At 43.1% G+C, this 23,420-nt stretch overlaps 1 protein-coding gene across 1 annotated transcript; it reads left to right on the top strand.

Annotated features, from left to right (window-relative positions):
* Window positions 1-5,023: 5,023 nt before the first annotated feature.
* Window positions 5,024-23,249, top strand: taf1b (TATA box binding protein (Tbp)-associated factor, RNA polymerase I, B). Its single transcript, XM_061243974.1, has 15 exons — window positions 5,024-5,171; window positions 5,418-5,516; window positions 6,234-6,321; window positions 6,896-6,993; window positions 7,276-7,368; window positions 9,324-9,441; window positions 10,226-10,400; window positions 10,980-11,079; window positions 12,448-12,595; window positions 12,997-13,174; window positions 14,117-14,160; window positions 17,453-17,543; window positions 18,167-18,237; window positions 19,141-19,366; window positions 22,394-23,249. Exons 1-15 carry the CDS (start codon window positions 5,154-5,156, stop codon window positions 23,088-23,090), a joined length of 2,244 nt encoding a protein of 747 aa, XP_061099958.1. The 5' UTR covers window positions 5,024-5,153; the 3' UTR covers window positions 23,091-23,249.
* The last annotated feature ends 171 nt before the right edge of the window (window positions 23,250-23,420 follow it).

The following is a 23,420-nucleotide window of genomic DNA, read 5'->3' as shown; positions in this document are numbered from 1 at the left end:
ACAGAGAAATGAGAAGCGAGCAGAGAGCAGCAGAACAGCTCACTCTATAGATGGAAAGGGGTATCACCGCGAAACACTGCAAACTGCTGAAGGGAAGGGCACGGTCTGAAATAGCAGATCACGTTTGTCATAAATATTTATGCAAGGCTTCCATTTTCCATGAATAGCAGCAGTCCAGAGAGCAGTCGGAGACATTTTCTAGTCTGACATTGTACTGAGTGCCTTCAACCCTTTATTGAGCTGTGGTGTTCAATATTTGCCATGTTCAAATATTTGCCATGTTCCTAATTGTAATTTCTTCATTTTACTGTTACCCACCTGAACTCTCAGAAACCTTCAATCTGTTCATTAGACAAAGAAGAGACTTAGGAACTCCCAAGCAATGATACAAATCGAAATCACACTCAAATCATAATCACCGCACTCAATCAATAGAACCAATTTCACTTGATGCATTACCATTCTGAACATGTTGAAGAGGTGACAGTGTTTTTTTTCTCCCAACTGCACAAGCTGCTGAGTCTCTAAAACGTTTATGGTTTCACAAAAATACATGACCCTTCAGTGGTTACAGTGAGAAATTTCATTAAACGCCTGATGGCATGGATTTTCCACAGCGTATGCCTTCCGATTTTTATCTCAGTGCTGCAGGTTCCGATGGGCTCGGGGGTTGCCATGACGACCATCACGCCGCCTCGCGAAAGTGGGTGGAAACAGCCAACGTTAGACATTTAGTGAAGGAGTCTCAAGAGGCAAACCAAAATCACAAAACGCCAAGCTACCCCCCTCGTCATCAGATCTATGCTTGCCTCATTGTGAATAGCCTGAATTACAAGTCATGAGAGGCCACATCAATATGCATCGTGATTTTCAGGGACGTTGATTCACACCTACAATTCAGCTGGCTTGTCGGTGGGAGGGTGCTGGTGTCTAATGAGGGCTGGTTTTCAACAATTGTTCAAACTCCTCTTTCATAAAGAAGAGATTCTACCCTTCCAGTCGTCTGAGAGAGAAAAGATAATGTATTCTCACCTTACTGTGGGCAAGTGACATGTTACAACATCCCTCACCATGCCAACATTTTTATTTCTAAGAAAATAGAGGGTCAATGAATGCATCCTAATGTCTAAAATCTGAAGCATGTAGATAAAGGTTGCTTTGACAGGACAAATAAATGCCACATATAGCACCACCCAGCTTGAGTGGTGGCTGTGTACAGACTATATTCTACATTATTACCATTGCAGATCATTCTCTGGAAAAAGCCGTCCATGCAGTTTGATGATCAGACAGTGAGGATGGTGAAATTGAATGCCTTTTGTGGCAATTGTACTATTGTCAAATTAATTAGCACATTGATTGTGCAAAACTGTTAAACGAGTTGTAATTACACTGCATATCAGAGAGTGTCAGAGAGTATAATTCCATTATTGACCCTTTGCAATACATGTTAATTTGTTGAAAATGTATACTTGTCATGTATGGTGTATTTGTGGAGGCTCAGAGAGATGAGAGCATAGTGTCATGGCAGTAATCCCTGTCTTGTTACTCATCTCACTGCAGTAGGCCAGAGATCTGCCCGCATTCCCCTGGCTGGCATCCAGTTGGAATTGTGGTTCCTGCTCCAGTGAAAGCATTCAGAGGCATGCCCATAAACTGCCTGCTGGACCCTGCTCCAGCCGAGAGACGCAGACCGGCCACACCCAAAGACCCAACCACAGCCCGGTCGCTGCAGCATTCCTCTTCGGACTGTGCCTCGGTTCTGGGAAGGGCAGGGCAAATCACATGACGAAAGCAGAAGCAATGATGAGAGGTCTCACTGGAAATACAACCAGTAAAGACTCCATGCGGGTAGAAGACTTTGCAACACGTTTGTTTCTGTTTTTCAACGGACAGCTAATGAGTTTCAAAATGAAAAAAATACCCCGCCTCCCGGGTATTACCCCTGCGATTACAGGTAAAGTTAATTTCACTTATAGTGCCCCGTGGTCCAAGGTCTAGTTCACAATCGAGATTATGAGTACACAAAAGACAGAAAAAAGGAGCCTCTGTGAGCCCCAGCGAATTTCCATCCTTGCGTAAGTGTGTCTCAGGCCATTTCAGCCACAGTGGGCTTAAGCAACTTGCCAGTATACTATCAGCAATAGATCAGCTACCAGAAATCTAGCTGGACCCAACTTCTCCTCCAGCTGGATACCATCTGGAATTTGGTGATGGTCTGTTGCAGACCGACTTGTTACCAACTTGTCCATCTCCAAACCAACTTCAAACCAGCTGGGCCAGCTTCACACCAGGCTGGAACCATACAGGAAAACAGTAGCAATGGAGAGGGGGAGCCTTTTTGGCAGGACCGAGAATCAAACCCCGGTCCCCGGTGTGCAACTGCGACCACAAGTCCTCTGCATCTTAGCCTGTTGCACCACCGCAGCCCTTGATTCAGGTCTTTTGGCAGACAGAATGAAAGCTCTACCTCTCTCTACCTCTCGCATAGTGCCTCTGTCCCGGTAGGCAGACAGACCAACCGTTAGCAACCGTTACTGATTTCCATAGACAAGACTGCGCTTTGCATTGGAAATGCTGGAGTTAGCATAGAGGCAGAAAAGCATAAAAATACAATTCAGCCTATGACTTCAGAGCCTCACGGACCAAATCAAGATAAAGGGAGAGTGTGGACAAGAAGGGCTGGGGGAGGTTATCACAGACAGGGCTGCTTGCAGTGTTTGGCACGGTGTTCTGACACGGCCGAGATACTGTAACTCTCCTGCAGTGATGCGTCTTTATCGTGAGAATATTATGTATAAAACCAAGCCTTAATGAGATGGATGAATTATCACCGAGGTTCAGATAAACATACATTTTCTTCATCTGCCATATTCCCAAGTCGCAACACAGCCTCATTCATCCTTAATGTTGTACTTAGACTCAGCTGGAAATACAAACAACAATTGTTCCAATTCTGATGGGAGCAGACAGCCTTCATACAAAATAAGGGCACAGATGATTACTGTTGATTAGATGGAAGCAAGGCTTCATTGTGCGACCTTGCATGCACCTTCTCTCGTTTGCTTTGTAGTTCCCACGGCTGGGCTTCAATGCTGAACAGCTCTTTGAAATTAAATTAATGCACAGCTGCCACTTGATTTTGTTGAAAGACATATATCGCATCAGAATATTATTGATGACCGGGATCAGGAGCAAATTCATTTGGAGGACAAAGCAAGGAGGGATGAAAGCACTCACCGCACACATTCAGCCACACACACACATGTACACACACACACACACACACACAATGACAGTAGAAGGGCAGCCATTATGCTGACTGGCCTTATTAAGGAGGAGTCCTAGGAGGGCTGACATGAAGAAAGGCTGAGGCATGGTTTCACGAAAATAAGACATTCCTATAAATAAGCACAGAACCACTATGCAATTTCAAATACAATTTTCAAAGGATACTAAATGGAGCTTGGCATCGATATGATGCTAACTCATTCTTGAACTGATACTGATTACAAGCAAATGGATACCAGGAAATGAATGGTCTTGAAAGAGTACACACAGCTCAATGTCCTCAAATGGCTGGTTTGCACTCAAGGTTAATATGTTAATCCAATGTTTAGGATCTAGTCTGAAATCCTCTTCCTGCTGAAATCGCATTGTCTTGCCGCAGCTATTCAAAGGCTGAGGTACTTCGGTCACCTGTGACCGCGGCAGCTGTTGTGGGTCACCAGTTACACCCGAGCCACATAGCCAGGGCCAGGCAAACCCTAATCTTAATCCCGTTTGTTTGGTGTGAAAGGTTAAACCACTCTATCTATACCGAAGGAGTGCTTAAATAGCTCAGTGACATTAGGCGCATGGTGCCAATAACCAAGAGTAATGTGTTCCTGTAATGACCTCCAAAATGTTCCTTCTGTGGACAAAAGTAACTAATAATATTAATTAATTAATTAATTTTATTTGACATTTATTTGTCTTCCCAGAATTGATTCATAAACATATTCGCTAAATGTGAGATTTTGCAAATTCAGATATCTTGCAGTTATGTGCATGACATTTTCTCCCTATAAATATCTCGAAGAGCAAATTATACAGTTGTCAACATCCTGTGAAACAGACAGGGAAATAATACAGCATGTGTGTCCCTGAAATGCTACGCAAGAATTGGCAAGATAATTCCAGAAAGGAACTGTAAATTTGCATTGTGGAAGATTTGAATTATTGCCTAATAGAACAGCAAACATGTTTGCTAATGATGTGCTTTTAGTGCAGCTGAAGAAATATAATATGGCAGTAATTTGGCTCATATAAACTCACTGCTTTTAATGTGTTATGTTCCTCAATTTCAATACAAATATACACTAATAAGTGTTATATCCCATCTACTGTGAATCTGCTCTTTACAGGTGAAGTTACATTTAGAATGTTATTGAAATACACAGTCGCATACATTTGTCCTGACATATTTCAAGAATTCAAATACAGTATTACATGAAAGCATTTATCAAATGCTCTTATCCTGAGCAACTCATATGGAATACATTCATTTTATTTATTTAAATGTTAACATACAATCACTTTATGCTGCAGGATAATGCAATTGATGTTAAGTAGGCCTACATTGCCCAAGTGAGCAACAGCATCAACATCTTTGCTTGAGTTACGAGCCCAGTTCATGACACTCTGGCACCCCATATATATGCAGCATAGTAGTATACATTTGTATTATCTTATCAGTAGGCATTTTATTATCAATAGCCCTGTTATTTATTCAAGGCATATAGTAAAATTAAAGTTTTGCATATACTACGTGAGACACAATGGCGCAGTGATGCAACCAAATTAACAAAATTAGTCAGTAAATTAATTAATTAAGACTAAAAGAACTAGGTTAAACATGATCAATTCCACATTTCCTTCTTTCCGCTGTAGCCTACAAGAGAAGATAGGCTCAAGTGCTGCCACCATTTGGATGCAACAGCAACAGCAGCTAACCATCGAGTTGTAATGGCAAAAGCAATGGTTGAATTGGTTGTAAGACGGATGCTATTCATTGTCGCACACCGGAAATTATGTTGTGTTTACTTCTGTGTTGCGTACTGTAAAGATGTCCACATGTGCGGCTGATGATATGAGCAACTGAACATACAAAAATGGACGAAGAACACACTGTACGTTTTGTTCTCAAGTTTCTCATAACATACTCTAAAGTAATTACCTACATTGTACCGCTTTGTAGACTATTGCAAGTGGCGCAGAGAGAAAGCCTGTATATATAATCTATCATGTATTTATGTATCTTTAACTTGTGCGTCCAGCACGCTGTGTGTCAGGAGCTTAGTAGTTAGTTGATGCTAGAAATGTAGTGCTCGTTTGATTATTTTAGAGCTCTCATTGTAGAAAGTTTGCTTTTGCAGAGTGACTACAAGGAACCCTGCGTGCAGTGTTCTGCTGTGGACTGGGGCATCACAGACGAGGGCCAATTCTACTGCAGGTCCTGTCACAACGTGATTGAGGTGAGTCTGACATCGATATGTCTATCCAGTATGATTTGTATGGTCATGCAACAATCATAGCTGCAGTGCATATTACAAAGCCAAAAGGGCAGAATAGCGCAATTTGAGACTGTGATTTAGAGTCTGGTTGAAAAACAGTAGCCTACTTGTGTAAGCATTCATAACCCCAAGAAGGTTTATATGCCCTCTGGCATAAGGCAACTATATTATTCATTGCACTGTAATGTAATATTTGAAATATCAGCAATCCTATCAGATTTTTCGGAAGTGTAAGTTGTCAGATACCAGGTTTCATAAACAAATAGGCCTGTATCCAGGCTCCGGGAGCAGAAGGGATATCTAGAGGCAACTTTTACTAACCCTTTATGCCACTCTCAAGCTTATACCTTTTCAACCAATCAAAAAATAGACTGCTAGACTATTGTTTTGAGCTCCTATTAAAACCAGACAAAATTTCCCCAACTTTCTCAATTTGGCTCAAAGCCAAAAGACCTTAGGATTTCAGTGGAGCCACTTCATATTGGGCTTGGGACTGAAAGGGTTAAATTCTAAAAATTCTTTACTGTGACTTTTTCATTTATTCCTGGTGGTTTTAACAGAACTCAAAAGCAGAACTTTCCGCATGGCATAATGGACACTGTCTATGCATGCATTCTATTTCCAGTTTGAAATTGCCATTTGTGAATCACTGACCAATTGCATTTTTTGATTTAACAGAGAACCCAAGAATTTGTGGATTCAAGTTACATTGCCAACAGTCGGGCCTCTTCAATCTCCAAGGGTGTGAAAAAGAACAAAAAATTAGGTCAGTCAAGCTACCTCCCGCATGAACCTGTCGGTGGGTCCTTGGTCAAGACCTACCATCTACGCAACATTCCAAGTCCATGGGTTTTCCTGCAATTCCCTACCAAGGCATTTCTTTGTGTCTGGTAGTCATCAATGAGGGAGCATGTGAACAGCTCAGATAGAGGATGACCAGAATGTTCTGTTAGAGAGCAGTGTGTTCACTTGCCTGGGGACACTAAAATGAATAATAATAATAATAATAATAATAATAATAATAAAGAAAAAAGACATAAGAAATGAGGTAAAATATATAAGTGTGTGTTTTAAAGTTGTGTACTGCTAATGTCTGATATCTTGAGGCAGAGTATTCTTGCTGTGTATGTAAAATGAAAAGGGTGCCCCACCCCTCTTCTTCAGTTTAACTTTTGGCATGTTGAGTGAGTTGCCATTCGATGATCTTTAAGTTCCATTTGAGTTGTAACTCAGCTCATGCGTTCATAATCCTTTGTGGTTTCCTACCATATTGTGGTCACTTAGAGTGTTTTTGACTGTGTGCTTGTGCATGTTTGTTTCACTGTATTGTTTTGTTCCAGAGTACGGTCGAGAGTGGCTGGTGTGTGAGGGCTTTCAGTTCATCCTCAAACACCAGGCAGAGGCCCTCCTTGCCATAGGAGTCTGTCTGCAGTTCAAGGTGAGTCTCAGCATTATGATTGGGCAGCGGGCTGGGCTTCAATGCCAATGCTATCCTCAGTGCTTTATTGCCCAATGGACTGTCTGCTTCTGCTGGGTTACCCAATCAACTTGTTACAGGTCTTTCACAGAAAGGCATCTTGGCTGTTTGTTGACAAATAAGAAAAGACCAGTAGAAACACAAGACAAGATCTTTGACATGATTCTATGACAATTCTCTGCATTTTGTCCAGCAATGTTGGGATATGTTAGATTAACCTTTCATATGACCCGTCTTTCAAAGGATGAGGTGTTGTGGAATATGTGGAGGAAGTATCTGCAGAAGAGTCGACAGGCCTACACTAGAAGACCAGTGCATGCTGGGAGATTCCAGTTGGTGAGTGAGCGACCTGGCACCGGGGCACTTCTTATGTGTCTTTGTGTGTGGGTGACTGAAACACCATGCCTTCTTTACCTGTAAAACCTCATTGTCATCTCATTTTAAGATGTGGGTGCCATTGAAAATCTCTAGATGTATATCACAATCAAAGTTCTTGTTCTTCACCAGGTGTTTGAGGATACTGCCATTTTATCCTAGAGCAAGGACCCTAACCTGAATTGCTTTTGTATATATCCTTCTTTATAAAGTAGGTTCTTCAGAAATGTAAGCCCCAGTCTGTAAGTGGTCTAAGTCAGAACATCTGCTCAGCAGTGCATTTTCAAGCTGGTTCTCTAGAGTTGGGTTAGCTCCAGCCCTATAAGCCTTGCAGACAAGGAACTAGTTTTTACTGCCCAAGCTGTCCGATCCAATTTATATGTGAGTATATGCACTGAAGTGCATTTATATAATGAGTGAGCTCTCTTAGGCCAGATAAGTCGTCATATCGCTGTCACCCTAGGGGGATAGTGTTTCCTTTTGACATTGTTGAAAGAATGAGTTCCGTTCGCCGCTGGATAGCATGTTGTCTTATAGTGCCATCTAGTTGTCAATAAATTGTACTGTTTATATAGCAGGCAAGCAGGTTGCTCCATGGTCTCCTCCATGCATAAACAAAGTCTCTGCTTCCATTCTTATTTTAACTGTGAGAACGAGCAGTTCTGGTACAAATTGTGCATAAGGCCAGTCGTGCCATTTATTTGCAAGTTATATCTTGTATCTTTATATTTTGCTGTGCACAGAAATGTTTCCAAAAAAGGTTTATCATTTTTGTACTGGTCATTGCCCAGTTGGCAGTGTAATTTAGTGCAACCTGTACAATTGCTGTACTGGGAGATTATATATAATGTGATAGGAAGAATACACACTCAAGTTTGTATTAAAAATACCACTAATTTTCACACAGTGCTTTTAAAAATATTTTTCTAAATTATTATTATTATGATTATTATTCTCATTATTACTGTTGTTTTATATTTTTTTAAATAGAACAACCTTTGTTGAACTAATGGGATGAGAATTATGAATTGTACAAGGGATGCGTTGCAGTTACTCAAGTAGTCATTAGAGGGAGCTATTCTGCTATTCCGTTGGACAGGTCCGGTCTCATTCAATTTCAGCTAAATCATTTGCGTGAACATTTCAGTGGTCAGATGAGGAGCAGCATACAGGTGCAGCTTACCCTTCACATAGTGCATGTGTAGCTGTAAATGAAGGGTCTGTCTGCAATAAAGGTCTGTTGTGTATGTCTTAACCATATCTGGTCAGTATCTTATCTATTCTAGGTTAGCAAGCCTACCATAGCTAGTCTCCGTCTTTAACATTTAATACTAATATGTTATCAGTGGTGTCATACCCATTTGCACTCACAGTATTGTCTAGACTTTTTTTTACCCGTCTATGGTTTGTAACATAGCGGTATGAGTCTTCCCACTCTATGGTCATGTCATGTGACGGAGGATGGAAACAGGGACCCTGCAGCATAGAGAAACAGCTCACCTTGGTGAAGGTCACATATCCCTCCCCATTCTGGGAGGGCTCACCGTGTGATGCAGAGCTGCACTCCAATCTGAGGAGAATCCTCCCCAACAGGGAGAGAGAGGAGGCTGCATTATTCATACAGGCCAGAGAGAGAGGGAGAGAGAGACAGGGCTGAGGAAACAACTACAGCGCATATAGAGAAAAATAAATCCCATTCTACACCATTTTTTGACATACAAATCTTCATTTTCATCACCGTTATGTTGAGAGTTTTGATTGGCTGTAATTAGACCAGTGTAAGGGAATTGCAGCCTTGTTCCTTATTCCTCCTCTTTCTCTCTCATCTCTCTTTCACTCTCACTGTCTTTCACCCACCTCCCTCTCTCTCCCCCTCCCTCGTTCTTGCTCCCTCTCTCTCTCTCTCACACAAACAGGGCTCTGACTCAGAGAGTGCCCCGGAGTCTCTGCCCCCCCTGTGTGACTCCTCCATGCTGTCTGGGACTGAGACCGAGGGAGAGGGAGAGGGGGCCAGCATGCCCAGTTCCCTCTCAGGTACAGAGCCCCCTGGCCAGGGGTAGCAGTCAGGCCAGTTCTTACCCATTGTTCTCCGGTACCTGTCTGTCAGGAGTGGACTGTGGTTGTCTTAGAGACCTTAGAGACCTTGCAACCAAATGACAAGGCATGAAAAGAAAGGAACTTTTAATTGCGCCCTTTTGGACCAGTTAAGCAACACCACTGACTCACCAGTATTGTGAAATTACCCATGCCATTTGTCTCAAGCAAGAGGGGTACTTTCCCAATTGTCTTTTCCTGTGTGTGTGTTCATATGTATGTTTACACGTGCAGTATACATGTTTGCATTTGCTGTATGTGTACCTGTGAGTGTGTGTTTAAACGTGCATGCGTCTGCTCCTCAGGGTGGTGTTTGCATATGTTGTGTGTTTTTAAACGTATATGTGGTCCTCTGGCTGGTGTGTGTGTGTGTGTGTGTGTGTGTGTGTGTGTGTTTAAGCGTGTGTGTGTGTGTGTTTAAGTCTGTGTGTGTGTTTAAGCGTATGGGTGTGTGTGTGTGTGTGTGTGTGTGTGTTTAAGCGTGTGTGTGCTCCTCAGGCTGGTCCAGTGAATGGGCCTCCTCGGTGTGTGTGTGTGCGTGTGTGTGTGTGAGAGAGTGTGTGTGTGTGTGTGTGTGTGTTTAAGTGTGTGTGTGCTCCTCAGGCTGGTCCAGTGAAGGGGCCTCCCCGGTGTGTGTGTGTGTGTGTGTGTGTATGTGCGTGTGTGTGTGTTTAAACGTGTGTGTGTGTTTAAACGTGTGTTTAAGCGTGTGTGTGCTCCTCAGGCTGGTCTAGTGAAGGGGCCTCCTCGGTGTGTTCTGGCTCCCTGGACGCTGGATTCTACAGCTCCGCCCGCTCCAGGAAGTCCCTCAGCCTGATGACCATGCCCATGACCCTGGCCTTCTGCCACCTCGCACTGCTGTGGGCGCGAGAGGCGCTCACCCTGGCCGACTTGCTCCGGTGAGAAGCGCTCTGTGGGTCCTGTCAGGTTATGAGTGTGCGGGTGCAGTATCTCCTGAGATCCACACTCAGCCTGCATCCTGGGGCTCTTTACGGTGGCAGTCAGCCATGTCACTCTCAAAGAGACTGGTCCAACCAGTTTAGCCCGCCATATATGAACTCCGATTGTATATGGACAGACTGTCTCATCTCATTTAGCATGCAAACAAAATAGTTTCATTGTGCTTGGTAGGGGGGACATGGGAGGAACTTTCAAATACAAGATGGCGACTCGCAGATATGATATCTTTGTGTTTTACCCACAGTTTTGAAATATTCAACATGGCGAATTAAAACTGAGTAAATGCAAATAATAACATACCGTTTATGTTGTCACACTGCATGTTTGGAAATCAGTCTCACAAACAAATTTGAAATAGCAAAAGTTTATATATCCAGGTTAAGTGTGCCATTTATCGATTATATCTGTACTCATAGTTAGTTTGCAAATGTTATTATGTGCTGTAAACATTAATTACATGGCTTTAATCTGGCTATACTGACTACTGTTGGCCCTCATGTATGGGCTGTTTTTGGCAGGTTTGTGGCAGAGGGTCATGTCCCATATGTCAATGCCTACCAGGGCTTTCCTGAGGAGATGAAGCCATACGGGAGAGACATCCAGGTGTTCAGAGTGCAGGTGAGAGGTCACAGAAGCCATCAGAGCCAACACTCACGGACATCATGCAAGAACATTTTCATGTTCTTATCATATATTTCTCTTACTCTTTTTGTACATTTTCGTAGAGATTTAAGAACAAATCTGTTCCTACGAGTGGTTCTTACATACATTGTCTTTATGCACAAAAACAAACTTGCATACAAACAACCCTGTACTGGAAACCTTTTCTAAGGCTACAAGATGTACAATTCCAGGACTTGTGTAGTAGCATGCTCTCAGCTAACTTATTGCAATACTATCTAACTGCAACTTGGCAGGAACACCTTTGACTTGAAATAAAATAACTTGCATAGTTGTGTGCATATTTGTTTCTGAAAGAATAAAACCCGATACCCTTGTTTTTGTAGCGGCAGTTCTGGTTGAGAGATAGAAATCAGTCACTTCGTTGATCGCTTGTGGATGTGAAAACGCAGTGATGAGGAAGAACTGCTCACATGACAAAACCTCCGGCAACAGAATATCTTGAACTAAAAAGCAACATTTTTCAGTTCCTCTTAAGTGATGAAAATGTACAGTAGTCTGACTGCCAGTGAGAGGTTAGGCCTAGATTGATTCTAGAACTAGGGGACTAAATAATGGATATTGGATTGATATTGAATGGATTTTCAAATCATTATTACATATCGAGCATCTGTCCAGAAGCCTGTTGCAAAGACTGGACATACGCCTGGTCTTAACGTTATGCCCGATGTAGTGTGTGCACGAAGAGAGACTTGTAAAATACACCTGTTGCACCAGCTGGGCATTGCGCTACGTCAGGCTGTAAATTCTACACCTTTTACGGGGTAGACGTAAGTGAAGCTTTCAGACTTGTCTCCTTGGTAATGCTCTTTGCTAATTTAAAAACAACAGCAACAACTTCTGAATATGGCGTGTCTCTTTCATATCACAAACAGCGCGCTTTCAGACATAAGAGAACGTTAAGAGACCCGACAATTTTACTCGATGAACTTATCCAGCAAACTCAGTTAGTGTTGCTCCGTGATACATCCCTGGAAAGTCTTGGGCATATAGCAGCACTAAAATTTTATACTAATAATTTCGAAATACATTTTCGTGGACACGATTAATGTCAACAAATCAAGTAGTCGAAGTATTGTCGCCAAGCAACACACACTGCTTAGCAAAACTCGCACGATATAATGTATCAATGTGGGTGTGAATTGTCTAGGCTGAACATAGCTGTGCCTAGTCTTATTTTTAGATGGTGCAACAGGCTACGTAGCTATGACCCAGTTAAGACCAACTTTTCTATGTCCAGCTGGTCCAACTGGCCCCAGGGGACTTTCTGTGTCGGTAGCTGTTGAGGCATTTGTGTTCTTGCAGTCCATTCCCACCCATCAGAAGGTCCAGAAGGAGGCTCACAGGCTGGCTGTGTTCCTGGGCCTTCCCCAGTTCCCTGCCATAACCCCGGACTGCCTGCTCCACCCTACCCCCTTGTGTCTCAGATACCTGATGGAGGCCAACCTCCCAGGTGGGTGTTTCTGTACCATGGGGCCTCAGGCAGCAGGAGAACTGGGCATGCCTAATAGTTTAGTAGGGAAATGTATACACAGAATAGCATGTGTAAAATGGCACGAGAAAACAAGTTCCATGGACTGATAACTCGTCTAACGGGTCCTGTTTTTGTATTTATTACTCAGCTCCCACAACTGCTCTATCTGAGCAGGAAACGGTCTAGAATTCTTTCCAACGTAAAGATTAAGACTTACGATTAAGTGTTATTTTGGTTACTTCTTAGTGTCTAACAGTTAGGAGTGCAGGGGTGTTGCCTTGGAAGTGTTGTTTTTGTGAAGATCTGAGAAGATCGGCAGCACTGTTTCTGCTAAAGAACATTCTGGACTTTTTCATCCCTCAGTCTCTCTTGTTTCGCAGATGAGCTGCATGGCTGGGTAAGCAAGGTGATAGAGCAGACTGGGATTGGAGCGGAGGCCTTCCTGACCTATGACCCCACGGCAAAGAGAGCCCAGCTCCACGGCTATGACGTCCAGGCCGCGGCCCTCATAATAGTCACGATGAAACTGCTGTTTAAGCTAGATGACAAGGTGGAGTGGTGAGTGTCCTCCCAAGCACCTTCGATGACCTTAAAGTCAGCACAAAAACCCCCTCTCCTGCCTACAACATTCTCCCAATGCCGACGTAAATTTGTTGTTATTGTAACGGCACAGAAACAGAAATGTTAAAGGTACAATAGGGTACAATAGGAGGAATTTTAGCAACAAACACACTCAAACCACAACACTGTTTATCCCACCCCCTTCTCTGTGAACGCGCTGACATTGAAACAGCATTGGCTATAGCAATTAGTACCAATTTTCAACCAATGAGCTTGAATTATTGTACAGCTATACGATGTTTCGGTACAGAGTGCCGGCCCATCAACTGCATATTTTGAAACCCGTATTTTAGGACTACAAACACAGGCAGAGGGTGAGTCAACATCTCAGTGAGCCTTCTTCAAAGATAGGAAGGGATTTACAATGGTTTTGTAACAACGTTTTAACACGAAGATCTTACCTATAGTAAACGTTTCACATTAACTGAAATGTGAGCCCAGGCCTAAGCGCAGGCTTCATAAGGCAAATTCTGCAGGGAAATATGATGGTGAAGAGCCCATAAACATCCAATGCGGTTCCTGGGTATTAATATTCCTTGAAGGAAGTGTGTTTGTGACTTTTTTCTTTTCATTTTACGTCCTCCCAAAACCCAACTGAAAACCTATGGTTCCCCGGCCCTGTCTGTTTTGAGTAGAGATTTGAATGTGCCCTCGGCCTACAGTTGTCACCATTTGAACTGAGCTGGGACGTAGCTGTTGTGGAATGGATTTGCGTGGAATTTGTCTTTTGAGCGTTGCCCGCCTACTCCTTCGTCACAGTCTGTTTTTCTGCAGGATAAGTTGTGCCAAACCATGTTGGCTTTTTTAAAGGGAAGGAATGTTAATGTTAAAGATTTTTTTAGATGCCTCCTTCATCTGTTTTTTGTCTTTCATTTCCAGGAAGTTATGCAATAAAGCTGATGACAAAAGCAAGAAAAACCAAGGTACAGAATACGTAGTTTGGAAAACATCAGTCTTTTTTTGGGGGGAGCACCATATACCGTGTAACACTTATAGGTTTCTACACTTATATTGATGTTCTGATACGGTTCTGTGGGTAGTATGCAGCACAACACATAATGCAACCCCATTTCTACAGGTGTATTTCTTCGTGACAGTCTGCCTGGTTTCATTGGCTGTGGTTGGCCCTTCAAGCCAGCCAGCGTGCAGTAGAGTTTTGGCGCTTACACTGTACTTAAAATATATCAAAATAATAAATGTAATTGTGAATGAAGCAACTTGAATGCGTTAACGTTAGTTAGCAAGAGAAAACTGGATGAAAATGATGTTTTGTTCACTTTCTCCTTTTAAGTACACTACAATTTGTCTTCAATTGGCCAATTTTACTTCAGTCCTGGACAATTCACTTTAAGAAGGAGCATTTTCCTGTCGATTGCACCAGTTTTGCAATGGAAATTCTGTTAAACTGGAAGAGGCGATACACTGCATTTGTTTATTTCCACACTTTGAACGTGAACGTGTGAAATAGGCCCGTTGCCAGAGAAGGAGATTAAAAAGAGTCCCCCCTCCCTCTGAACCCAATAACCTACACATACTATAGGTTAAATTACAACTTGTGTTCGCTAAGGCAATCAATGCAAATCGATGCAAATGAGGGGGGAAACGTTGAGTTGGGACAGGTCCTTCCCAATGAGACCCGTGGTGTATTCCCTGCCTTATTAGGCCTAAAATACAAAGCATGGGGCCTCATTTATGAAAAGTTAGCCAAACTAAATTAATCGTAAATCCTTCGGAAATGCATTTACACAAATAATGTGGGATTTATTAGTCTTCAGATGTCAGTTTTTTTGTAGGATCTGAACGCACTTCACGAGTGCTCTCAGCTGTTCGTATTGTATGCAGAAATGAAAGAACACAGTTGTAAAGCTTGTTTGTGTTTTTATTATTCTTTATTTATTTTTTATCTATTGTGTCTCTTAAACTGGGACAAATTGTTAGTAACTGTCAGGTTTCTTCTAATGCTACCCCTCCTGGGAACAGCAATTCTGTGGGCCTCATCGATGCAAAAGGTTTCAAATGACATTGGTAGGGTTTGGGGTCCTGTTGGTGCATCAGGCTAAAGCGCCCTGCAGTAGTGCCAATCAACAGGGCATGCCCTACGTCTTTGCCATGTCAATTGGAATTGCATTGAGCTAGCTACTTTTTTAATATTTATTTTTAAGAAAATAATTCAGTTTTTAATGGAGGCTCTTCATATAAAACTCGGTTTAGTCCAGGGTTACGCTTATTCTGTGTCTGTGAAACCAGGATATGGTAGAAATTGGCCGTTTGGGTGTGACAGAGCATTTAATATTTTAAGTCGACATATAGTACTGTGCAGAAGTCTTAGGCACCCTAAACTTTATTATATATATGTTTATTCTTTTGTGTGTGTTAGTATAAAAGAACACATTTGAGATTTCCAAATATTCATTTTCCAAAAGATTTAATTTTACAGAGACATTTGTGTATTTCATTTAAAAAAGTAACATATTACTGTAAGCAATTGACTACTTTTTACATAAAAACTTGATCAAGGCTGTCTGAGATCAGAAGCAAGGACCCAACTAAAGTCTGCAGAAGAACTGTGGCAAGTTCTCCAACATGCTTGGAACAACCTCCCTGCTGATTGTCTTATAGAACTGCAGGACAGCGTTGGTTATCTCAGAGAAGTGACGCAGTTTTAACTCCGAAGGGTGGTTTTTATCTATTCTGCCAAATTACTCAAATGTAATGTAAAATGTATAGGACATTTATTTTGGACCTTTTATTGCATTATTTTTGAAAGAATCTTATCTGTACAGAATGTTATACAGGTGCCTAAGACTTTTGCACAGTACTGTATATGAATGAAATATGAAAGAAAACAAAAGCTATAGGCACAGATTTATCCACACTTGCAGTAAGATCATTGTCTTAAGGTGTATCCAAAGGTGTATCCAAGCAAACCCAGAAAACATGAATATTTACATTTTTGTAGTCTTAGGTTCCTATTCTCAGTTGTTCCAACCGCCATAGTTGTTTGGTGAATTTCGGAGCCAGTATTTCCCTGCCAGGTCGTTCGGCGAAAAGCACATTTGAATTCAGCTTGGAGCAATGTGAGAATGACAGAACAATGAGAGAATTAGGCAAAACGGGGCAATTTGCACAAAAGGGGGTTGAGACAGTGGAATGTGTAGCATGGCGTCTCCTAGCTTCTCAGTTAACTGTCATAGCACTAGGGGCTGAAGAGGCCAAATTTACCCTGAGGTAAAACAACACCTCCTTCTACACAGACATGGACTGTGACAAATGGAACCACTACGCAAATCCGGAATTGGCCCAAATTTGGGCTTGTGAATGTTCTTGCACACTTGCAACTTTACCCCGATTCTAGTTCACTCGGTCGTAAAAAAAAGCCTGTTTAGCAATGTGCCAGTATCAAAAAAAGCATTTCCTCATTGCTTTTATCTGACTGGAATGTAGTATGGGCAGTTGGCTTGGATTCCATAACTCCTCAGGGTCCAGCTGTCCACCTGTCAACATCCAGCCTCTGGAAGGCCTACGGAAGAAATTAGATAAATGCAAGGTATTTTGACATGATTAGCAAGTTGTTGAGAGTATATGATGTGCCATGTGTATTTGAGAGGATTTTACAGTATGTAAAGAGGTCATGTAGAAAGGTAACATTTGTCCTGAGATTTCAATTCAATCTAAGAGTAGAATTTGCAATGCGTAACAAATTATTTGTAGAAAGAAATTTAGTATGTGCATTTCATTACAAACTACTGACTTACATCCTTGCTGTTTTGTCTTCAAAGTGTCTTAAATCTAAATCCATCCCTTAGTATGATACTATATTTACTGCAGTAGGGACTAGGATTCATGATAAAATCATCCAAAGTATAATATAATAGTGTGTCTATTTTTAGTATCAGAGTCAAACCCTGGAAGAGTTACCATGTGTTTCTTCCGTCCATGAACTCAGCCAGCAGATTTCTTCTCCTGGAGGAAGAGCTGTGCAAAATAGCAAATCCAGGTCATAGAAACAAAATACTCAAGGACTTTTACTTTCTGAACCTGGATTTCCCTCCTCTGATTAATATAAATATACAGTACATAGTTAATTGTATATACAGTGGCTTCAAAGTATTCAGACCCCTTCACTTTTTGCACACTTTATTGTGTTTCTTGAAATTCTTTTCAGATTTATTAATAATCAAATGCTGAAATGTCTCATTTATATCCCTTGGACAGGGGACAGGAGCTTCAGCTTACGGACATGGTACAAGACGGTCCATCATGCTTTGGAGTCGGCCAGAGAGAGGGAGGAGCAGGACTTGGCCAGGTGAGTGTTTGTCTACCTGTTTCTGTTCTTCTGGCTCTTGCTCTCTTCCTGTTTATGCAGCCTAATGGAGATTAATAGATTAATAGTTCATGACTGTTTATTGTCAGGCTGCATTTTTCTCAATGTGATCTGACAAATCTGGTCTTCATTTACATTTGTAGATTGTGTGATATTGTCAAAGTACTTGTAATCACTTGCTAGTGATGTGACCGTTGTTATACTCAGGTCATGTGTTTGTATGTTTAGAGTGATTTAGAGTGAATATCCCATGATCCATTTCAAGTAATTCATAAAATGTCACCTGCTTTATCAAAATCAGTTGTATTGACCCCTGAAAGTATTTGATTAGTTTCTAAAACGTATAACGTACAGTTTTTAGGCTGTAACTTGTCATCTTATGTCATGTAACTTGTCATTCCCCTGGAATCAATATCTTTTTCACACAGAATCCTCGTTCGATGCCCCCCTCCTCATTTGACATTAGTCAAAGTAACTCCCTTCCCTTCAAAACTCCCGCCAAAAGATTACTTTCACCAGCGTATACGTCATATCACTTCTGATTCAGCTTGTCTTAAAAAATATCTTGTGTATTTTAACATAATGTCCTGTATTCTTTTCTCCAGGTGGTCATGGAAACCAGTCAAGCCCCTGTATCCCTCCAAGAAAGAGAAGTCTGTCGTCCTCAAACGAAGACGTACGTGTCGTTAGTAAATCGATACATCTTTCTCTCGAGCTGGGCACGCTGATTAGAGCGTTCCTTGTGAAATATTGTTATAATATTGCTTCAGGCCTTCTCATTCTGTACTGAGCCTTAACTTTTATGACAATTAAATGTATTGTATAATCAAAAGTCAGCCCTGCGGAAGTTGCAGATCTCCTGCAACATTAAATGTCGAAACGCATGTCCTGGCACGTTCATTTGGCACAGGGCAGATCTGCTCAGGCGGGAAACGAGAGGATATGGAAAGCAAAAGTTTGATCACTACCAAAAACCACAAATACAATGATGATGTGTCGTCTGTCTAACATGTACTGACCTGCAAAACTGAGGCGTTGCTCCCGGTGAATTTATTGGGACATATTTCGCCTCCATCTGATGATTGGTGACGGAATGAGTCATTCAGTCAGCTGATGGGCATACAGCTGAAAGACCGTTTATGGTGCGGTTAGTCGGGTTGAGCGTGACTTTGGTGGAGAATAAGAGATAGTAGGGTGTAGAAAAGCCAGGTTTAATCGAGACATAGATGATGTTGGTTTTTGTACTTGCCTCTGTCTGTCTGTCACTCTCTCTCAAATTCAAAATGCTTCATGAAATACATAAATCATAAATATTGCCAAAGCATACACAGAGAAAGGAATAGGAATATGAATACAAACAACATTGTGTTAACAACAACAAAGTGTGGTAATGTCCACAGCAAGTGCTTATATAATAATAAGAATAATAATAATAAAAATAAGAATAAGAATAATATTAATAATACAGGAATGAGAATTGGAGAAAGAAGAAGTCTCTCTCACTATCTTGCACTCATCCATCTTCCTCCTCACCCTACTCTCACTCCTCTCTCATTCTTTTCTTCACCCCATGTCCCAGGTGTGGTGGAAGAGCTGCAGGCTAACTTCCAGAGGCTGTGTGGCTCAGGCCCCGGGCCCCGGCCCCAGCCCCCCTCCAGCTTCCGTTTGCAATGGGGCGAGGACGGCACAGACGGGCCCAGCTTCCGGCAACAGAGCCTGGACCATGTGACCCAGGAGAGACGCGGGTCCTCTCGCCTGGCCAACCCCCAGTACTGGCACACTGCGCTGAGGCCATGTCACCCCCGGTCAGTTAACAGTGTTACCCCCCAGTCAGTTAACAGTGTCACCCCCGGTCAGTTAACAGTGTCACCCCCGGTCAGTTAACAGTGTGTCCCCCGCTCAGTTAACAGTATTTCCCCCGGTCAGTTAACCGTGTTACTCCCGGTCAGTTAACAGCGTTTGCCCCGGTCAGTTAACAGCGTTTACCCCGGTCAGTTAACAGTGTCTCCCCGGTCAGTTAACAGTGTCACCCCCGGTTAGTTAACAGTGTCACCCCCGGTCAGTTAACAGTGTGTCCTCCGGTCAGTTAACAGTGTGTCCCCCGGTCAATTAACAGTGTCACCCTCGGTCAGTTAACAGTGTCACCCCTGGTCAGTTAACAGTGTCACCCCCGGTCAGTTAACAGTATGTCCCCCGGTCAGTTAACAGTGTGTCCCCCGCTCAGTTAACAGTATTTCCCCCGCTCAGTTAACCGTGTTACTCCCGGTCAGTTAACAGCGTTTGCCCCGGTCAGTTAACAGCGTTTACCCCGGTCAGTTAACAGTGTCTCCCCAGTCAGTTAACAGTGTCACCCCCGGTTAGTTAACAGTGTCACCCCTGGTTAGTTAACAGTGTCACCCCCGGTCAGTTAACAGTGTGTCCTCCGGTCAGTTAACAGTGTGTCCCCCGGTCAATTAACAGTGTCACCCCCGGTCAGTTAACAGTGTGTCCCCCGGTCAGTTAACAGTGTGTCCCCCGGTCAGTTAACAGTGTGTCCCCCGGTCAGTTAACAGTGTCACCCCCGGTCAGTTAACAGTGTGTCCCCCGGTCAGTTAACAGTGTGTCCCCCGGTCAGTTAACAGTGTCACCCCCGGTCAGTTAACAGTGTGTCCCCCGGTCAGTTAACAGTGTCACCCCCGGTCAGTTAACAGTATTTCCCCCAGTCAGTTAACAGTGTGTCCCCCGGTCAGTTAACAGTGTGTCCCCCGGTCAGTTAACAGTGTGTCCCCCGGTCAGTTAAGTCTTTCCCCCAATCAGTTAACAGTCTTTCCCCCAGACAGTTAACAGTGTTTCCCCCGGTCAGTTAACAGTTTTTCCCCAGGTCAGTTAACAGTCTTTCCCCCGGTCAGTTAACAGTGTTACCCCCGGTCAGTTAACAGTGTTTTCCCCCGGTACTTTACTTCACTGAAATTAAGCAGGCGCTCTTATGCCACAGTCACTTATGAGGCAAAGAAAGCCATGCACATATTCTTGCTATTAAGACAAAACAAGGTGTATTTTCAAATTTAGCAGGTTGCTGGTGTCTGCTTCCTCAAAAGAATTTGCTTTTATCCTTCCCCCCCCCCGCCCTTACACTTTTAAAATGCAAGCAGAATTTAAGTTTAAAGACTAAGCTTAGTATTCAACCTCCTTTAAGTGTAGTCAAGTATAAAAAAATATTTTATATTTGTAAAATAATAAATCTCATAAGAACTAGTAGAGCAAATATGGTTGTTGTGATGCAAGTAACCAGGTTAGTCTCATTGGGATTAAGAAATCTCTTTTCTTTTATATATTGTGCCTGCCATAACTGCCCTGACCCAAAACACAGCTGACAGGTTTTACCTATTACAGGGAGGAGGCCAGGTTGCATGTTGTCATAAATGGGTTCAGCGGAAATAAAAACTTGTGCTTTCAAATACAAGAATGAGCATAATGTATACAGTGCATTGAGTTTAGGGTTACATTGTCAATGTATAACTTTAGTGTTGTTACTTATACACGTAGATGTTACAGTCTTCATGAAGTTTAAGTTTCAGGTTAATTTGCCCAAGTAATGGCCTTACCAGTGTAGGCCAATAATAGGCAATCAAGCAAGTGTGCCGTGTGACATTGCAGGCATGTGATGAGTCATGTTCTTGCATGTGTCAGCCTGTGTTGACGTGACCATGCTCTGGGTGTTTGCCTGGCTGTTTTGCTTTAAGGGAATTGCGAAGGTCCGCCAATGGGTTTGTCACAAATTTGCATTTCTGCAGTTTGTTTTCTTTTGCATTCCATAGGAGGTGTCACTCGTTAAATCACTGTCACAAGGAACACTGTATAAGTGTGACGAGAGTCTTTCTGGTTCTAGTTCTTCTCTTATCCTTTATTTTGTCATCCTTTTTCCTTACGTAAGTGAATACGGTCTCCCTATGTATTGGAATGGTAAATATTTTTCATCTCCGATGTCAGTGTGAGAGCCAGTGCCCTACTATGTTAATACAGGAGGCTGGTAGCTGATGCTAATAGTTGAACCTTTCTCAGATTCTCTGACCCCAACTGCACAGCAAGTCTCCTGAAGAAATCCAGTTTATCAGCTCTGGCCCTGAACTTTGTAGCCACTTGCACATGTCCAGCTTTTAGTATGAGACTTCCTTAAGAGCTGTCAAGTCTACAAAATAATTTATTTACAAAAATAATACAAACTGAAATGACAATTTCTATTTCAATTGAGATTCATGTAAAGTTTTCATTTAAAGTTTTTGTTTTTTGTTTGTTTTCTTACCTTGGTAACAAGACTGGCTTAAAAAAAAATGTACGTTGTGGTTCAGAGGATTTTCTGCCTAGTGACTTGTTGTGCGTGTGTGTGTTCTCTGTGCTCCAAGAAATTAGTTCAGTTTTATTACCTCCAACCCAACCTCTCTGGCCACTACCATGCCTGTAGGATCTCCAAGATTCCCATTGGCCACGTGACCTGTAGTGTCAGTTTGATTGACAGCATTCTTTTGCTTCTTTCTTTTTTTGGAGGAGGGGGGTTGCTACACATTACTGCTGAGGCCAACTTCTCTTTGAGATCAGCCTATAGCCTTGTGGCTAAGGTACATAACTGGGACCCGGAAGGTTGGTGGTACATGACAACCCCCTGTGTAGCCACGATAAGATCCGCACAGCTGTTGGTCCTTAACCCTGAATTGCTCCAGGGGAGATTGCCATTTAGTCTAATCGACCGTAAGTCGCTTTGGATAAAAGCGTCAGCTAAATAACCAAATTATTTTTCATTATTCAGTCATGGAAAGAGCTAAATAAGCACAACCCCTTTCTTGTCATTTTTCCAGCCATTGCAGTGACCACTTCGTGGAGGTGGAGCCCACCTTGCCCAGGTCCTACGTGTGGGTGCTGGGCCTGTTCTCCTTCCTGCTGGGGGTGAAGACGGCCCGCGTGCACGCGGAGGTCTGCAGCGTGGAGAGACGTCTCCTTAAGAGCAGGACCGCAGCAGAGAGCAGGCCCGCAGCAGAGAGCAGGACCGCAGCGGGGAGCAGGGCCGCAGCGGAGAGCAGGACCGCAGCAGAGAGCAGGCCCGCAGCCGAGAGCAGGACCGCAGCGGGGAGCAGGACCGCAGCAGAGAGCAGGACCGCAGCAGAGAGCAGGACGGCAGCGGAGAGCAGGCCCGCAGCGGAGAGCAGGACCGCAGCGGAGAGCAGGACCGCAGCAGAGAGCAGGACGGCAGCGGAGAGCAGGGCCGCAGCGGAGAGCAGGGCCGCAGCAGAGAGCAGGACCGCAGCGGAGAGCAGGACGGCAGCGGAGAGCAGGACTGCAGCGGAGAGCAGGACGGCAGCGGAGAGCAGGGCCGCAGCGGAGAGCAGGTCCGCAGCAGAGAGCAGGACCGCAGCGGGGAGCAGAGCCGCAGCAGAGAGCAGGGCCGCAGCAGAGAGCAGGGCCGCAGCGGGGAGCAGGTCGCAACGACCAACGAGGGGGAAGAAACGAACGGCTCCACCTGACGAGTCGACGGGGTTCCTCCACAAAGCCAGCTGAACGACGTTTGGAATTGGTTTTGAAGACTTGCTCGCTCGCGTTTCTGTTGCCTGCTGTTCGTACAGACTTTCTCTCAGGGAACTCGCCGGGAAAGGACGATTTGCATTTGTTATTTCTGAATGTATAATGTTATCAATAAATCTGTATTTTTTTAAGTAACTTTGATTCCGTTTTGATTGTAGCCATTGTACACCTGCATGTGTAAACATTTATTCAAATCACCAAATTGTAACCACTACCTGATCCCTTTCATTTTTCTCACATTTGTCCTGATCAGCAGTCTTGCTGCTGAATTTTGAAAAACTTTGAAAAACACCAGACCAAAGCTTG

This window comes from Conger conger, chromosome 5 (assembly GCF_963514075.1).
Source record: "Conger conger chromosome 5, fConCon1.1, whole genome shotgun sequence".
NCBI lineage: Eukaryota > Metazoa > Chordata > Actinopteri > Anguilliformes > Congridae > Conger > Conger conger.
Note: the sequence above shows the minus strand (reverse complement) of the source record. Positions and strands in the feature narration are given on the sequence as shown.

Bases quoted from the DNA above. Each gene is read 5' to 3' on its own strand.
- taf1b (XM_061243974.1), top strand. The intron at 6,322-6,895 runs GTCAGTCAAGCT...GTTTTGTTCCAG, and splicing joins GAAAAAGAACAAAAAATTAG to AGTACGGTCGAGAGTGGCTG. The intron at 6,994-7,275 runs GTGAGTCTCAGC...CGTCTTTCAAAG, and splicing joins GAGTCTGTCTGCAGTTCAAG to GATGAGGTGTTGTGGAATAT.